Genomic DNA, 19,530 nt, shown 5'->3' on the forward strand with positions numbered 1-19,530 from the left:
TAAGCAGGCACAGATAATTCAAATAGTGAAGAACAAGCATTTTAACATTAGCTTAGTATGTACAAAATATTAGAGTAAATGCTGCATAATAAGTTTGAAAACTATGATGTACTGAAATATATATAGTTCTTACTAAAATTAAGAACTCAAAGATTGCCTTTCACAGGAGATTAGAAACATAGAGAATTAGTAAATTAGAAGATAGATTAGAAAAAATATACATACGCATGCTGATAGTCCTAAAGTCAATGTAGAAAATATAGTGTAAAGGAGATGTGAGGAATAAGGTACAAAACTCTAAGACACATTAAATTGAATTATAATTCCTGAAAGAGAGAAGAAAGAGAATAGGGTAGCCAAAATATTTGAAAAGATACAGCTGAAAATTTTCTAAAACTATTGAAAGACATTAAATGTAAACTCAAAGGGTGTTAAAAGTTTCATATAGACTATGTTTTAAAAAGAACAATTATTTAAGAAGATAAATAGGAAAGGTAAAGTATAATGAAACCAAAAGACAAAAAGAAAATATTAAACACAGTGTATTCAAAAGATAACAATAAGACTGACAACCTATTCCTTTAAAAAAAGTGGTAAAAACCAGAAAATAAAGAGATCTACATGGCACTAAATAAAAATATATCTGTGAATAGAACTAAATATAATTTTTAAAATCTTATAGAAACAGGAAAAATGTAGCAAGTTTTCTGACTAAAATAACAACAAAAGAATACTTAAGAGATTTTGTGACCAGCCAAATGATACTGTCTAATCCTTTGAAGACTGATCTTCAGGAAAAAGGAAAAATCTCTGAAATAGAAAGAAGGAAATGCAGGCAATAATGAGGACTGTGAGAAAGAGGACGCATAGAAATAAACCAAAAGGAATATTAACTCTAAGTCACCCTTATAAATATAAAACAAAGGGAAAGATGATGTATTTAAATCCAAATATACAGTCAATTTTTTATTTCAAAAATTTTACAGGCTGTAAGTAATTTTGTCATTGTTGTTAACATGGAGGGATTGTATCACGGTGATGTCAGGGCTTTCAGAGTATCTGTCACGAGAATAGTGTGCATTGTATCTGATAAGTAGATTTTTATCTCTCACCCCTTCCCATCCTAGCTACTTTTTAGTTTTCAATGCCATTACACAACATTATGACCATATGTATCTCTTATTTAGTCCCAAATTGGTCCCTGGTTCCATTCAAGTTTCTGCAAAAGACATTTCATCCCCTTTTGTGGCTGTCTAGTATTCCATAGTGTGTGGGTGATATTTTCTTTATCCACTCATCAATTGATGGACACTTATGTTCACCTTTATAATTGTGAATTATGTTGCAATAAATATTCCATTTCAGATGTCTTTTTTAATAAAATGCCTTGTCTTCCTTTGGGTGGATACCAGAGGTGGATCTGTGTATACCAGTGGATCCCAGTAGTGCTGGATCAAATGGTTAAGTCTACTTTTAGTTCTCTGAGGAATCTCCATACTGCTTTCTGTAGTGGTTGTACCAGTTTACATTATCACCAACAGTATTTACATATTTCCTTTTCACTGTACCCATGCCAATATCCATCTTTTTTTGATATTTTAATAATGGGAAAAATTTTAATTTGAAAATAAATAAGTGGAATAAGCATACATATTGAATATAGAAAGAATTACCAAAATTAATCAGTAAAAATTCAGACTCTAATAACTCAAAAATTCAAGGACATTAGTAATTGACAAAGTTAATGAAGTGGATTCTGTGTCCCAGATTTTTTTCAAGGAACAGGGATCACAGAAACAAGTAAGTAACTTTCCCGACTTCTAGAAATTTTCAGACCAATGAACATTAACAGATGACTAAGCATGATTTTTCTCTGATCATTTGATAAATCTAAAAAATTTAAAATCTACAAAAGTGAAGGACTTAGTTATGTAAACTCTGGTACAATAAAATGTTTGATATTATTCAATGAATAGTATTAATTTTGGGAAGAACTTGAAATGATTTAAGAAATCTCCAAGTATCAACAATAGGGATTAAATAATAATACACATGTCTTATACAAAGTTACTATACAGTGTGATTTACCAGGGAAAAGAACTCATTTCCTCATAGACTTGACCTTTCATGAATCCAGAGCAAAGAAAGAAGCAAGAGTAATGGGTTCTCTGACTGTATGCTTTCTGCCATGCTAGGGGTGATGAGGTATTATTTTAAACCTGATTCAGAGAGAAATTTTCACAGATTTATTGAATAAGATTTCATTCAAATAAAACATAAGTTTGGCTCTCTTTATTACCTGGTAATACACTAAAATGGCAGGTAAACAGTGGAATTAGCATATACAGCTGACATTGCTCTTGATAAAGATATTTCCCAAATTATCTAGTGTCAAGCTCTGTATTGAATTGTTTGATGCTTTCATATAAAAGGTATAAATTAGTTTCATAATAGGAGTGTGTACATTGGATACTTTTTCCTCCATTCTTGTGATACTTTGCTCAGAAGAACATTCTCCAGTTCCATCCATGTGAACATGAAGGATGTAAAGTCTCCATGCTTCTTAATGGCTGCATAGTATTCCATGGTGTACATATACCACAGTTTGTTGATCCATTCATGGATCGATGGGCATGTGAAAACCCCACACTGTACCCCAGAAGTGCATTAATGTACATAGTTACCATTCAATAAAAAAAAATAAAATAAAATGAATTGTTTGAAGATTGGGGACATCAGATGATGTTAATTTTACATATGAAATGGAGAGTCTGGCTCTTATTTAGAAGGCTATGAAATGGGAGTATTGAAAAAAAAAACAGAGGTATCACATGATATTTTAAACTACCTGGGAAGATTAATAGATAATCTTTATGAAAATATGACACAAAACAAAGCTGCTTGGCTTGAGGAACTAGTGATTTCCCAATTAGAAAAATAAGTCCTATTCTGTTATTTTTCTTCATGTTCTCCCTTGTTCACTCAGATTCTTTTTTTATAATTTGCCTCCTTATGATTAATATGAAAACTCTGAAACATTCCTCTACTTTAATATGTTAAGAATCATGAACAATCTTCTATATTAAAGTACTATGTATCTTACAAATGCAAAATATATATTTCAAATATTTATGCTCTATTTTTATGTAAAGAATGAATCAAGGTATTACATCTTGTTTCTTATTTTATGCTTCTGAAATCTGGAATAAGCACAACTAATTTTGAAAAGAAAGAAACATGAACAAATCTTTAATTAACTAAAATAATTTATGGTATCAACTATAGTTCATGAATTTAGAGTCTCTCTATAAATCTTTATAGGCCTACCCCCCAATAAACATATGTTTTCCTGAAAAATTGTGAAAATCTTAAAAATATATTTTGATACTTGGAAGTGTTCACACAAGCAATTTTTGCATTGCACACAAGTTACTAAATCTGGGAAAAATTTACCATAGGTAAATAATCACACATGGCTTTCCTGGAGGGTGCAACTCTTCCTGAAGAATATTGATACATTCCTTTGCCATCTCATTTTCTTTTTCTGGTCCAAAGTTTCTTCATGGCATTTTTCATTTCTGCATTTCTCAGAGTATAGATTAGGGGGTTCAACATAGGGGTGATTACTGTGTAAAACACACTCAAAAATTTATCAATGGGTAAAGTAGAAGGGGGTCTCACGTACAGAAATATACAAGGGACAAAGAAGAGGAACACCACAGTGATGTGAGAGCCACAGGTGGACAAGGCTTTGTGTCTCCCCTCCTGGCTAAGATTCTTCAGTGAGTGCAGAATGACCCCGTAGGAGATGAGTAAGAGCATAAAGATGACCACACAGATGGCTCCATCATTGGCAACCACACTGAGGCCAATGACATAGGTGTCAGTGCAGGCAAGCTTTAGTAAGGGGTACATGTCACAGACGAAGTGATCGATGACATTGGGGCCACAGAAGGGAAGGTTGTAAACACAGAGAAGGTGAGCTACAGCATGCACAAAACCTCCAAAGCAGGCTAACAGCAGTAGCAGGACACACACCCGTTGGTTCATGATTGTTAAGTAATGCAGGGGTTTGCAGATGGCCACATACCGGTCATAGGCCATGGCAACCAGGATCAAAATCTCAGCACCACCAAATAAGTGTTCTACAAAAAGCTGGGCCATGCAAGCTTGGAAGGAAATGGTTTTCTTCTCATAGAGTAAGTCTATGATCATGTTTGGGGTCACTGTGGTGGAATAAACAGCATCCATGAACGACAAGTTGCCCAGGAAGAAGTACATAGGGGCATCCAAGGTTGTGCTGACCACCACAGTCGCGACAATGAGCAGGTTCCCTGCCATCGTCACAGCGTAGATAAGCAAGAACATCACAAACAATATTTTCTGGTCCTGGAGGTTCCTAGTGAGCCCCAAGAGGACAAACTCTGTCACGTTGTTCCTTTGTTCCATGAGTCCTTCTGTGCGTCCTTATTTCAGTGTTGAGGGAAAAATTACCTGCAAATACAATTATCAATAATGACTTCATGAAATTGTAGGATATTTTGTTTATTCATTCAACAAATAGGTAGTATGATTTCTTGTGTTACAAAACTGTCTCAGATCATAAGAATACAGTGCTGATTAAACACAATCTCGAACCTAGCCTTTGTAGACAAATGGAGAAAGAAATAACTAAGTAGAAATGCTTGTGCAAAAGGGACATAACTAGATTTCTATTTAGACTCTAATAAAATAGAAGATATAGCTAATACTATAAAAATAAAATAAAAATAGGTTAAAGATTTAATATAAAACTAAAGCAAGATATACTGTATATTTAATTTTAAATGAATTAAAAAATGAATTTTTCTACATAGTATGAATGGAGGAACTTTCTTAATTGGTAATTGAAATCCAAGATAAACATATTTGACAATTTCAAATTTTTTAAAGAATTTAGGAAAAGTTATCATAAACTGAAGAGACAAAAGTAATTTGTAAGTTTAAAGATTTACTTCTTAAATAACACACACAGTGTTAATATTTAAAATAGACAAATGGCTCTAAGAAATTAATAGATAAAATATAAATAAAACCAATAGGGAAATGGACAAATGATATAAACCAGTAATTATGGGGGAAAAAGTCCAAATGGCCCAAAAAATATATCATAGATTATTAAAGTTTACCTATAAAAATTAAAAGTAAATATTGCTTCATTTTTGTTCTTTCTGTGCATATCTAAGCATCACTTTATATTCACCGCACTTACAGAGAAGTTTTAAAATGATAGTAGCTATAACTAGTAAAAATGGAAAGGGCATTTTCTTACACTGATAGTGATCATAGGAGTTCTATATTTTAGGAACACAATTTATCAATCTCTGTTGACAATAAAGACATTTTCCAATACAACAATTGCACTCTAGAATCTATCCTATAGATGTTAAAACCCTAGTACACAAGGACATATGCATGACATGTTTTGTGGGATTGTTTATAATGGCGTTAAACAAGAAAAAAACAAAATAAAAAATGCTAAAGAGAACCCAAATCAATAGAGAAATAGTTGACTAGAACACAGAATATATTAAATGGAATAAAGCCATTTAAAAGAATTAATTACAGCTATGCATGTACTCCCACAAGTAAGAAAGTAATATGATATTATTTTAATAATAGCATGTATGTATAAATTTATACATACTTGTATATGATTAAATGAAGATGAGAAAATATTGAAGAGTTTATATTTTGGTGTTGTAAGCATGGCTTACATTTTTGCTTGTGATTCAAGGAAAGGCAAGAAGTTGTATGTGAAACACTGAAAATGTCAGAGGGAAGAAACCAAGCTAGAAAGAGAAGGGTGGGGAAGAGACAGGAAGAGACGAAGGGAGGAAGAGAAAGAAAGAGGGAAAGAAGACTTGACACACACTCATACACATTATATCATAAGTAGTATCAATATTCACTAGCCTGCCTACCTCTTAAAGTAATGCTAGTAATAACAGCCTGTCTCTCTCTAAGTCTCTGTTGACATTCACTTCAGCCTGACCTCACCTGCTCTAGATCGCCTGTGTTCCTTACTATGGCCATCCTCTCTGCTCAGGCATTAGAGCACATGCTCTTAAGAACAGTGCTCTTGCAATTTTCTCCTCCATTTCCTACATAATCAATTTTACTTCCTATACTGCATTTGTATATATGCACTATATACCAATGCGCACACACACACACACATACATACATACATAAGTATATGTGCTATTTATACACACACACATATATATAGTACACATTCATGCTTTCGAAATCTATTCTTTGACCCCACATCTCTTTTAAGCAAGCATCCCGGCCAATTGTCTGTTTTTCTTTATGAAAACAGCTTCATGTTGGTGTGCCTAATGGTCAATTTCAGTTCTCTTCTTACTCAACCTCTCCTTCCTAGGAAGAGAGGAAATCAGTTCACCTAAGGATATTCCACTCCCGTGTTTATTGTACCACAATTCACCAAAACTGTGAGAGGATGGATAGACTAAATAAGCATTTCGAGGTTAAAAGAAAAGTCAACTTGGTGGGAATGAGAATTGTGAATTAAGATAAATATCTGCAATTTGTGTTTTACACCAAAAGACATCATGAATTAGCCTCAACAACATCTCTATCAGTAATACTGACCTGTGTTCATACAGCATAATTGAACTTTGGGTAGTCTGAGGATGGAGAATAATTTTAATCTGGGTATGGCCATGTTTTGAGTCTATCACTTCAAATCCTAATAAAGCCAACCATGTGAATCCTGGTACTGATAAACACTCTCTGAGGTAAGAGTAAAAATCTATGGAAACTACATTTGAAATATAGCACATATTGTTGAGTGACTGGTGCATCTCCAAGGGTGATTCTTCTCTAATTAAATTCATTGGGACCTATACTATAATTTTGAGGGTAGCCTCTGGATCTCCAGAGAGGCCACAGGGATAATGACTATTTATAACAAGATTAACAAAACTGTGCCCTCTGGGGAAAATTGCAAAAGAACAACTTGAGGTCAAATCATCAAAGAGAAAAAAGTATAGTCTAGGCACAAATGAAATATGCAACATCTTTCTTAACTGAATCATGAACTACAAAAATAGGAAATTTATTGACTGTGTAAGCACAGACATATTTCAATAAGGGGTACATGTCACATATAAAATGATCAGTGACACTGGGGCTACCAAATGGAAGCCCATAAATAGTGCCAAGTTGAATTACTGAGTGCAGAAATCCTCCAAAACAGGGCACTGTCAGCAACACGACATATGCCCACTGCCTCAGGATAAATACCACAAAGGCTTATAGATGGCCACAGAGTGGTCTAAGGTCATGACCCATAAAAGAATGACCCCTGACCCACCAAAACAGTTCTGTATAAAGACTTGAGTGCTGACTCATACAAGATTGGAAAGGTATGGTGTTTTTCAGAATGAGTCTGAAATCAAACTTCTGGGAGGAATGGACAAGGAATAAATGACACCCCTGGATGAAAACATGAAAGAACAAAGTCCATCAGCAAGCCCAGGATCTTACCGACAGCCACAGCCACACAAGGAGCAGGTCACCCACCTTGTTGAGAATGTGGAGGAGCAAGTACAGACCTTGACTTGGAAAATTCACACTGCCTCCAGGAGACATTTTACTGACATTAACATTCATTTGGATGTCCCCTTTCTTCTTTTCCAGCTAGTTTTTTTTTGAGACAGAGTTGGTAGAGTGCTGTAGTATAACTCAGAGCAACCTCAAACTCTTAAGCTCAAGGATTCTCTTTCCTTAGCCTCTAGTAGCTTGGACTATAAGTGCCACACACAATGCCTGGCTATTTTTAGAGACAGGATCTTGTTCTTCCTTAGACTGGTCTCCAACCTCTGAGTTCAGAGGCTATCCACCCACCTCAGCCATTCAGAGTGCTAGAATTACAGACATGAGACATTGCACCCATTCCCAGCTACTCTCAACAACATTTCTGGCAACACTGGTGGAAGCGATTCTTACTGGAGGTTGAAAATCTTTGTTTTTGCCTTACCTCCAAAATAGAGTCATCGGCACCATTCAAACACATATATTTATTTCATGCAACAATCACAAACCTTTCTTAGGACAGGTCATTAGTCATTATTACTCTGAATCATCTTTCCTTACTCCTTTCCTTCTTACTGTTTTTTTACTTACATTCAATTCCATAAATGATGGATAAGAATTCAAACAAAAGAGTTATGACCCTTACTTCATGGAACTCAAGTCTACAAACATTCCTTAAATTTATTAAATATATAGGTGGTCCTAACTTGACACACTTTATGTGCCAGCATTTCCCCATCACCACTTTCTACTGCTTTCTGACTAACAATGTATGTTCTATAAATCCTGAACTTGTTAAGACCAATGATATGGATACCCAACCCTATCTACTCAATGTCACTAAGTAACAAATAACAGCAGACCTCAGCTGCTTGCAGTAGTGACATGTTCTTGTCATCCTTTGGTCTACAATCAGCTGAATTGCTCTTCCACTTCGAGTTGGGCTTACTTGTGCTCTGGGATCTTAGCTGGATTCTTCTACCTGTTTGGGAGTTGGTTAGCTATACTCTGACCTAATGTGACCTTAATTGGGACAACAGTGCTCTTTGTGTCAGTCTGTCATAGGAATGTTAGTCTGGGCTTGTTCTCATAGCAGAGGGTTTCAAAAGGAAAAGAAAGAGGAAGTGTATTTGGCCTTTTGAGGGGCAGGCTCCGAACTCCATTCTGTTCATGTCTGACCACATTTTGTCAGCCAAAGTGAGTCAAAAGCATTGCCCAGCAACAGAATGAGAAGGAAAGGCATACAAAGTTATAGGGAAAATGATGTAGAAGTAAAGAGGCCGATCACTGTGTTCATAGTAAATGTTTACTATGTGTCAGGCCCTTTTCTAAGTATTGGGTAAATTTACACTGATTGTGCGCTCCATCTTTGTGCATGCTGGTCTCATTACTCCCTGGAAGTAATTATATTATAAATATAATTATAATATAATTATGTTATTATATATACTTATAATATAAATTATATTATACATATTATTATATTATAATATAAAATTATAATTTTGCTAATTTAGAAATATCTCACTTGTGTTTACAGGCACAGCTTTAATGATATCTCTCGGGGAAGCTTTCTGTTCACTTGATTGGGTGGGCCAAAGGCTCTTCATCTACACTTCTTTAGTACCTGTAAAATTCCCTGATATTTAATTCAATTAATGTGTGTACCTCCTACATTGCTTTTTCATTTACTGCACCCAGAATTGTACCCATTGATACACAGGAATTTGCAAGCCTGGAGCCAAAGTGGATGTGAAACTCAGTCTAACAATTTATATTGAGGAAGTAACAATCTTTCTATATCTAAGCCGGCTCATATGCAAAACAGTATTATATTGGTAAGGAGCCTATAGATTAATACTTTGAAATACAAAAATTACAAGCTAGTTTTTTCTTTACTTCTAAAGGAAAACAATGACTATAATTCATCTTGCAGTATTTCTCTTTTAGATTCTAATCTCAAAGGAAAATTTATTTTGCTTTTCTGATGACTTCGTATCAATTAAGAGAAGAATTTCTATAAAATTTATTGACTTGATGACATAATCCTTTGCTATAACTTAGTCTATTGCCTTTGGATTTTTAATAAACAAGTTCAATGTGAAAGATATTCTTATTCCATCTATAGTTAACTTTTTACTCTGAGTTTTTCCATAGCATTTTTTATCTCTGAATTTCTCAAGGTATATATTAAAGGATTCAACATGGGAGTGATAACTGTCAAAAATAAAGCCATGAATTTATCAATAGGGGAGGTGGACACAGGTCTAACATAAATGAACATACAGGGAACAAAAAAGAGGACAACCATGGTGATGTGGGAGCTGCAGGTAGACAGATACTTATGCCTCCCTTCATGACTATAAGTTTTAGGGAGCTCCAAGGAGATGAGGAGAAGGATAAAGACCACCATGCGGATTGCCCCACCATCGGCAACCACAGTAAGATCTACAAGGTAGGTGTCCATGCACGCAAGTTCTAGTAATGGGTACATGTCACAGGCAAAGTGGCTGATGACATTAGGCCCACAGAAGGGGAGGTTGTACACAAAGACAATTTGAACCCCAGAGTGCACAAAGCTCCCATCCGAGGCCACCACCAACAGAAGGATGCAAACTTCCCTATTCATGATGGTCAATTAGTGCAGAGGCTTACAGATGGCCACATAGTGATCATAGGCCATCACAACCAGAAGGAAGACCTCAGTTCCACCAAACAAGTGTTCTATAAAGAGCTAGCCCATGTAGGCTGAAAAGGAAATTATCCTTTTATCACTGAGTGAGTCTGTAATCAATTTGGGTGAAATGGCAGAGGAATAAACAGTGTCCATGAGTTGACAGAAAGGCCAAGAAGAAGTACATTGGGGAACCCAAGGAGGGGCTCCTGAGAATAGTCACTCAGTCACTCCTTAGATTATTCATGAATAATTCATGAATATAATCATTATATCATTATAATGATATAATCATTCATGCATTTAATAACTCCTTATGTAAAATATGGTACTTCCTGGCACAGCCATTAGGTATGGAAACAGGGAAAATGATTCAGTTCTCAAGAAACTTAGTCTTTCTTGGTGACAATAAACTATAAATAAATCAGGTGGCCTAGAGTCAGTTCTTTGCATTTGTAGCAGTTATGCCATCTTTACAAAATGTAAAGCACCAAACTTATAAACCACTTCTGAAATATCTCACTCAATATCGTGGCAATCTGTAATCCTCTGTCATATCTTCCATCCTTCACGGCTGAAAGTATGGCCTGTCTTCGTGGATCTCTCATTAAATATGAAGAAACTGAATTTTGAACTGTATTTAATGACCACAAGATAATTTAGGAAAGTACTTCTTGGCCTGACTCTGAGTGCTTTTTAAGAAGCTGCAATTCTCTTCATTTTTTCTTTACCTATACCACTATTCTAATCACACTTACACACATTACCTGGTTTTTCTGAAATTCATGTTGACCTGACCAGAACTAACTCATGGCTATCAGCAACTCCTTCATTAACAGATAATGCTTTTTCTAAAACTCTTGGTGTGAGCAGTGAGGAGGAAATAGATACTGAACAGTGGGACACGGCTTTACTTATAATGCTGTTTGGGTACTGACAGTGCTCAGAAATAGAACTTCAGTGTCCATATTCCAAAAAGAAGTATACTTGAGGGAGAATTCCAAGTTCAATGTGAGAAGACAGGGGGATAAGTCATTTTCTAAATGTACTTATCACAAGTCTGTCTCAGTTTCCTCAATGAAAAATAGTGGTATGGAACTAGACAATCTCAGAGTCCTTTCCAGTCAACTATCTATGTTATTCCCTCAGCCCTCCATTACTTTATTCTGTCACTTTTGTATTTTCAATACTTTTATGATTAAATAACAATATCCCAGATTATCTCCATGAATAATGCAAGCCGGGGCAAAAAGTATTGGCTCATCACAGTGAGTAAATTCTGACTATGAGTTTCTCATTCAGGGCATATCTATTAAGGAGCCAAGACATCCATGGAGACAGAGCACAGCATAGAGAATAGTGTGGACTCTGGGGCTACACCTGCCTCTGTGCAATCCCAGCTTCACCACTGACTGTGTGACTATGACTCACTTAATAAACCTCTCTGTGCTTCAAGTCATCATATTTAGAGTGAAGATACTCATGGTGTTTACCCCTTAGTGTTGCTGTTTATCACAACAAAGTAAAGGGCAGAGAACAGAGCCTGGCACCTGGCAAAGCCTCCATAAATGAGAGCTATTATTAGTGTTCTTGGATGTTCTCTGTGAGCATTGGATCAGAACCGAGCACTTAAATCTTGGTCAACTTAAAGAGAATTATAGACAGAGTATAGAATAAAGCAAAGAGTACACAAATAAACTTCTTCCTGTGCATACAAAAATTTCTATATCTTAGTTACATATCTAAATTGATGTTAGTAGTAATTTTACCTGTGCTGGGATGGAGCTGGACAAGAAGCCTGCAAATAATGGGGCAAAAGTTGGACTCATCACCAGAGGGAGAGCTACACAGCAGGAAATGAAAGAAAAAACAGATCAAATAGGAAACAGAAGTTATAGTTAATAAATGAATGTTCGCAGGTATTAAGTATACTAATGTAGTAATGAAGCGAGGCTAGCATTCTTTTAAAAATCTTTTTTTGAATGATTTCTTTTAGTGAGGAAGAACTGATGGCACAATTTCCTCAGGGTCCCTGGGGATGCTCCAGAGGCATCTTGGTGTATCCGTAAGAAATAACCCCTGACCAGATCCTACTAAAGAAAGGATCAAAAAAGAAAAATTCAAAAAGAAAAAAGCATTTCTTTCTGAAAGTTTCTAGATCTGATGGTTAAAGACAAACTTAAAGAGCAGAGAGGGATGGGACAAGTATAGACACAAATCTAAACTTTCTTGTTATTCATTGCTGAGGAAAATTACAGAATTAATCAACCTCACATGTACACAAAATGATTCCATTTACCTAGATCTGACGGCGGGGGGGAGATGGTGTGCAGAAAGTTTGATCTCTCTTTAGACAGCAGCTGTGATGTGTGTTCTGTACATCTCATTCACATAACTCAGAAACTTTGTCATTATTGAAGCTATACCCATTAAAGGCATAACTGTTGAAGAACGTAAGGGCGTAAAGTCATCTACAACCAATTCTCTTTCTCCCCCCCCCACATTATTTCTACAAGGTTTAGTGCCTTTTCTCTCTTTAATCATTAATGGTAGATTTCACCAGGGTAAGCATTCTGTTGGGCAATTTAGCTATGTTCTTGTAAAAATAGGATATATGAACCATACTCTAGAATTTAGGTCATCAAAGAATTAATACCTTAGAAATGAAAGCTAGTAGGGGCAGGCTTTGCACTTAAAACACTAAGTTAACACTTTTGTGGAAGAAAAATAATTTGATGTTCTGTTAAGTACATGATATTTTTAAAAGATAAAATCCTATATTAACAAAAATACTCTCTATAGTATTTTAAATTCATAGTCTTATACATACTTCTAAATTATGGTAGACAAGGCACTTCCCTAAATAAGGGTTTCTCTCTCTCTCTCTCTCTCTCTATATATATATATATATATGTATATACACACACTAACAAGTTTGCTTGGAGTAAGATTTAGATTCATACATAAATGGTCAGACGGTGCTTCCAGAGCATAATGGGTATTTGTTTCTTTACCCTCTGACACATCATGTATGATATGAAATTTTAAATTCTCAAGTTCAAATACATCCTCTATCTAAAAGTCATTCTATGGCTTTATGAAGGAATCATATAATTGTAATTGCCCATAACTGAGATTGTAAATCCACTACTTTATTTGTTACACATGGAATATGCAATGTGTTTCTCTTTTTATTTGGCAAATGGAAAATAAACACCGATCAGGCAGTATATTTATAACCACGTGCTTTGTAAATTATAAAGTTCTGTGTTTGGCTACCAGAATTTTTCTAATTTTCCTAATTAGAAATTTTCCTAAATTGTAATATTTCTAATTTTTCTGTTTTTTACAATTCAGATTTCTCCAATAAAAATATATGATATTTAAGACATTAGCTATATTCCAATATATCATGGGAAATTTTAATGTGTATCTCTTAATCAGTTGTTTCAAGAACTCACTTCCTAGGTCTTATTCATGATATTGTAAAATCAATGCTTCTTTCACTGAGTGTCACTGTAAATATCTCACACATCTGTATGTTACTGTAGAACACACGAGAATATGCAGATCATGAATGAACCTAAAATGTGTTTCCAGTTGTTTCAATTTCCATGTTACGGGGTTCCCATTACTCAGTCTTTCAGAATGATGTAGAAGTATCTAAAGCAGATGCCTAAAACATGAAGAAAAGACACATACATAACGTTAATATTTACTGTACAAAGATAGCTGAATATTGTTACCTGATGGAAAAATTTCTTCATGACAAATGAAGATGATAACAACAGAAAAAAAGAAGATGCTATGCTTGCCTACATATGTAAAAATTGACCTGAGTAGTGGAAATTTACATGGTCATGCCCATTATTTAGCAGCACAAATAAACAACAAACGTAACAGCGCTTAGTTACTTGAATTTTTCTCTTCTCAATCAGTTATGATGAAACAAGCAGAAAGCACTTTGCTTTGATTCCAGATTTATTAGGACATTCGTATGCATACCATAGCTATTAAGTTCTGCACCTAACAAGGCAAGAGCCTTAATCTGCCTTCTTGGAACAGCTGAAGACAGAGCTTTCTCACAGGCAGAAGAAAAACTCTTCAGTTTTTCAATGACAGAAATAGCACACCCCTCTAACCACTGCTTTCCTAGTTAAAAGCATCTCCCTGTATGTTTCCAGTTTCATCCTAGGAAATAGAGACATCCCACAAATTTATATTGCCATGGTGGCTGTAGCAACAAAACATCACAACTAGATGAGCAGATGCCATCTGAACATATACTCCAGCCTGGGAAGAAAACTGAGTTTTCAGAAATACCCTGGGTTACTTTCTCAGGAAAATAATTCTTCTATTTAAGTGCAGACAGAGTTTATGACTGTTTACATCATCACCGTGTTCAGTGGAGGAGAGTGTAAGGTCATTACATATTAGTTCATTAGAATATTTGGAACAAAATCAAATGAAGTAAACTTTCTGCATAGTTTTCTTCCGTAGAATGATCCCCCTGAGGAAAAATTCTCAGGTCTTGCAAAGAAAATGTAGCTGAAAGCCAAGTAATGTAAAAAGCCTGTAATGTGAGAAGTAAAATTCAAACAGGAATTGAATAATCCATTCTGAGTTTCACATTATTAAATAATTAGGTGAGGCCAGTAATAAAGGCAAAAACAGTCCCAAGTTCCTTTAACCAAAGACACACCAGTAAAGGTGGGTTTCACCCTGGCTGTTAGAAAGTCTGTGCCCCAGAAACACTGAAGCTCGAAGACAGAGATCCCTAGAGCTGAATGTGATGTTGGAATTCTCGGACAGACAGGCAATCACAGTTGTGCGGGTTTAGGTAGGAGTAGAGGTTATTGATCAAGGACTGTATGTCTGTCACCTGTATCCCTGATGATTGTTAGTCTATCAGTTAATCAGTTAGTTGATAAATCCATGAATTTTAGTCCAGGATCAATATAATAAATGTTTCTACGAGAAAGATACTGTTATTTTCCAACACAGGAACAGCACTTAAGGGCCTCCCCTGTAATTTCCTTAACAGGGATTGTCATTGGCTGCATTGATCATCTGTATGTCTTCATATTTTTAGTTAAATATCAGATCTTCTGCTCTATAAGGTCCTTTGATAAAGAGTCACATAAATACTTATCTGAACCTGCTAAAGATTTTTGTCATGTAATGGGATCCACTAAAAGTTGACAGTTTTCAATTTACCTAATAAATTGACTGAATCCAGCAGCCTCAAATATCCTATGTGTTATTTTTATGATTTTATGAACCTGGCTAAACACTGCACCTCTCTCATTGGCAAAAGCTAAAAGTTGCACAAACATATCTTAATTCTGAAGGGCTATCTGATGTGATCAAAGTTACTGTGCATTAAATTATGACTCAAAGATGAAGAACTAATATATGCATAAGGCATCATTCTCTCTGTCTCTCCATCCAGCTGAATGCAAAGAACTATTAACACTTTCTGCCTATGAGGCAAAAGTGTTCTTAGAAGGGATGATGCCCACAACAGTCTGAAATCTTATTTTACTTACTCCAGTGAAAAATACTTTGAAAATTTTGACTATGTACATGTAGCCTCAAAATATGCCACAAACTATCTAATTCCCTATAACCAATACCAACTGAGATCAACTAACAAACTAGAAACTTAAGTACAGAACTAGCAAAATTGCTTCCTTTTACCAAATGTCCAAATTAGAACAACCAGAGAAAACAGAAAAAGGTAATAGGCATGTGTTTGAAAGCACTTAAAAAACTAACAAGGCACAATCTAGAGGACCAGTATTTTGAAGGAAAGCCAGAGACCTAAGCTCTGCATTTGGGTTCTTGTTCCTCTAAAGGTGTAGAATGATTCTAAAGGACCCTTAAATGAAAGGCTGAGGATCTGGGAGGAACTTTCTGTAGATGCTTTACTCTGAGGGAAGAGTGAAATTCAAGGTCTCTACCAAAAGAAGAGCTTTGGCTTTGCAACAGCCAAGCTTTCATTAGAGACCCATTAAAGGGTTTCTTTACTCTCAGAGTAGGGAGATTATGCAGTAGCTGGTCCTCAAAGGCACTCAAGCCCAGCTTGAATCATCAAATTTCTTGATTGTGTTCATGTTATTGTGGTCTGTCCTTTTTCAGTCCTAGTTGCCAGCTAGGAACCCAGGGAATCCTCTCTTAAAGAGGAATACATTGTGAAAAATCTTGAATTATCTGACAATTTATTATATGCAAAATATAACTATACTTTGTTATTTTTAAGGCACAATTGAATGGCAAGAGCAATATAAGCAGGCACAGATAATTCAAATAGTGAAAAACAAGCATTTCAAAATAAGCTTAGTATGTACAAAATATTAGAGTAAATGCTGCATAATAAGTTTGAAAACTATAATATACTGAAATATATATAGTTCTTACTAAAATTAAGAACCCAAAGATTGCCTGTAACAGGAGATTACAAACATAGAGAATTAGTAAATTAGAAGAAAGATTAGAAAAATATATATAGACCCATACTGACAGTTCTAAAGTCAGGGCAGAAAATATAGTGTAAAAGAGGTGTAAGGAATAAGGTACAAAACTCTAAGACACATTTAATTGAATTATAATTCCCGAAAGAGAGAAGAAAGAGAATAGGGTAGCCAAAATATTTGAAAAGATACAGCTGAAAATTTTCTAAAACTATTGAAACACATTAAGATGTAAATTCATAGGGTATTAAAAGTTTCATATAGAATATGTTTTAAAAAGAATAATTATTTAAAAGGACAAATAGGAAAGGTAAAGCATAATGAAACCAAAAGACAAAAAGAAAATATTAAACACATAGTGTATTCAAAAGATAACAATAAGACTGACAGCCTCTTCCTTTAAAGGGAGTGGTAAAAACCAGAAAATAAAGAGACTACATGGCGCTAAATAAAAATATACCTGTGAATAGAACTAAATATAATTTTAAAAATCTTATAGAAACAGAAAAACTGTAGCAATTTTTCTGACCAAAATAACAACAACAACAAAAGAATACTTAAGAGATTTTGTGACCAGCCAAATGATACTGTATAGTCCAGGGGTCCGCAAACTACAGCCCGCGGGAGACATGCAGCCCCCCTAGGACATTTATCCCGCCTGCTGGATGTTTTTGTCACTGCTGCCTGTCCTGCTTAGCAGCTGACTAGTGACGGGGCCTGCAGTCCGCCCTTCCAACAGTCTGAGTGACAGTGAACTGGCCCCCTGTTTAAAAAGTTTGAGGACCCCCGGTTGAAGACTGATCTTCAGGAAAAAGGAAAAATCTCTGAAATAGAAAGAAGGAAATGCAGGCAATAATGAAGACTATGAGAAAGAGGACGCATAGAAATAAACCAAAGTGAATATTAACTCTAAGTCACCTTTATAAATATAAAGCAAAGAGAAAGATGATGTATTTAAATCCAAATATACAATTAATTTTTTATTTCAAAAATTTTACGAGGTGTAAGTATCTTTTTTTGTTACATGGAGGGATTGTACCATGCTGATGTCAGGACTTGCAGAGTATCTGTCACGAGAATAGTGTGCATTGTACCTGATCAGTAGATTTTTATCTCTCACCCCTTCCCATCTTACCTACTTTTTAGTTTTCAATGCCATTACACAACATTATGACCATATGTATCTCTTATTTAGTCCCAAATTGGTCCCTGGTTCCATTCAAGTTTCTGCAAAAGACATTTCATCCCCTTTTGTGGCTGTCTAGTATTCCATAGTGTGTGGGTGATATTTTCTTTATCCACTCATCAATTGATGGACACTTATGTTCACCTTTATAATTGTGAATCCTTTGGGTGGATACCAGAGGTGGATCTGCGTATACCAGTGGATCCCAGTAGTGCTGGATCAAATGGTTAAGTCTATTTTTAGTTCTCTGAGGAATCTCAACACTGTTTTCTGTAGTGGTTGTACCAGTTTACATTATCACCAACAGTATTTACATGTTCCCTTTTCACTGCCAATATCCTTTCACATGCCAATATCCATCTTTTTTTGATATTTTAATGATGGGAAAAATTTTATTTTGAAAATAAATAAGTGGAATAAGCATGCATATTGAATATAGAAAGAGTTACCAAAATTATTCAGTAAAAATTCAGACTCTAATAACTCAAAAATTCAAGGACATAAGTACTTGAAAAAGTTTATGAAGTGGAAGCTGTGTCCCAGATTTTGTTCAAGGAACAGGGATCACAGAAGCAACTAAGTAACTTTCCTGATTTCTGGAAACTTTCAGACCAATGAACATAAACAGATAATTAAGCATGATTTTTTTCTGATCATTTGATAAAACTAAAAAATTTAAAAGCTACAAAAGTAAAGGACTTAGTTATGTAAACTCTGGTACAATCAAATGTTTGATATTGTTCAATGAATAGTATTAATTTGGTGAAGAGCTTGAAATGATTTAAGAAATCTCCATGTAATAACAATACGGATAAAATAATAGTACACATGTCTTATACAAAGTTACTATACAGTGTGATGTACCAGGGAAAAGAACTCATTTCCCCATAGGCTTGACCTTTCATGAATCCAGAGCAAAGAAGGAAGGAAGGACAATGAGTTCTCTGACTACATGTTTTCTGCCATAGTAGGGGTGATGAGGTTTTATTTTAAGCCTGATTGAGAGAGAAATTTTCACAGATTCATTGAATGAGATTTCATTCAAATAAAACATATGTTTGGGTCTCTTTATTACCTGGTAATACACTAATCTGGCAGGTAAACAATGGAATTAGCATAGACAGCTGACATTGTTCTTGATAATGATATTTCCCAAATTATCTAGTGTCAAGCTCTGCATTGAATTGTTTGAAGCTCGGGGACATCAGATGATGTTAATTTTACTTATGAAAGGGAAAGTCTGGCTCTTGTTTAGAAGGCTATGAAATGGGAGTATTGAAAAATAAACAGAGGTATCACCTGATATTTTAAACTACCTGGGAAGATTAATGGATAAGCTTTATGAAAATATGACACAAAACAAAGCTGCTGGGCTTGAGGAACTAGTGATTTCCCAATTGGAAAAATAAGTTGTATTCTGTTATTTTTCTTCATGTTCTCCTTTGTTCACTCAGATTCTTTTTTTATACTTTGCCTCCTTATGATTAATATGAAAACTCTGAAACATTATTCGTCTACCTTAATATGTTAAGAATCATGAACAATCTTCTATATTAAAGTACTATGTATCTTACAAATGCAAAATATATATTTCA

The 19,530-nt window shown here is 35.0% G+C and overlaps 2 protein-coding genes and 1 pseudogene across 2 annotated transcripts in view; all 3 read right to left on the reverse strand.

Moving 5' to 3' along the window:
- Positions 1–1,307: 1,307 nt before the first annotated feature.
- On the reverse strand, positions 1,308–4,449 carry LOC100958987 (olfactory receptor 4A47-like; the record flags this gene model as incomplete). The annotated part of the gene is made up of 2 exons (XM_003802421.2): positions 3,540–4,449; positions 1,308–1,336 (listed from the first exon to the last, which is right to left on the reverse strand). Coding segments are annotated over exons 1-2 (939 nt in total), but the record flags the coding sequence as incomplete, so codon positions are not given.
- A 5,281-nt stretch (positions 4,450–9,730) lies between these two features.
- On the reverse strand, positions 9,731–11,063 carry LOC111722406 (annotated as a pseudogene).
- A 7,001-nt stretch (positions 11,064–18,064) lies between these two features.
- LOC100959619 (olfactory receptor 4A15-like) overlaps positions 18,065–19,530 on the reverse strand; it is a gene marked incomplete at its 3' end in the record, with an annotated part of 2,825 nt that continues 1,359 nt past the window's right edge. Inside the window, exon 2 of the mRNA XM_012813133.2 lies at positions 18,065–18,093. Within this exon, the coding sequence (XP_012668587.2) occupies positions 18,065–18,093 (29 nt within the window). The remainder of the gene's footprint in view (positions 18,094–19,530) is intronic.

Source organism: Otolemur garnettii, unplaced genomic scaffold (assembly GCF_000181295.1).
Source record: "Otolemur garnettii isolate 467f Iridium unplaced genomic scaffold, OtoGar3 scaffold00247, whole genome shotgun sequence".
Lineage (NCBI taxonomy): Eukaryota > Metazoa > Chordata > Mammalia > Primates > Galagidae > Otolemur > Otolemur garnettii.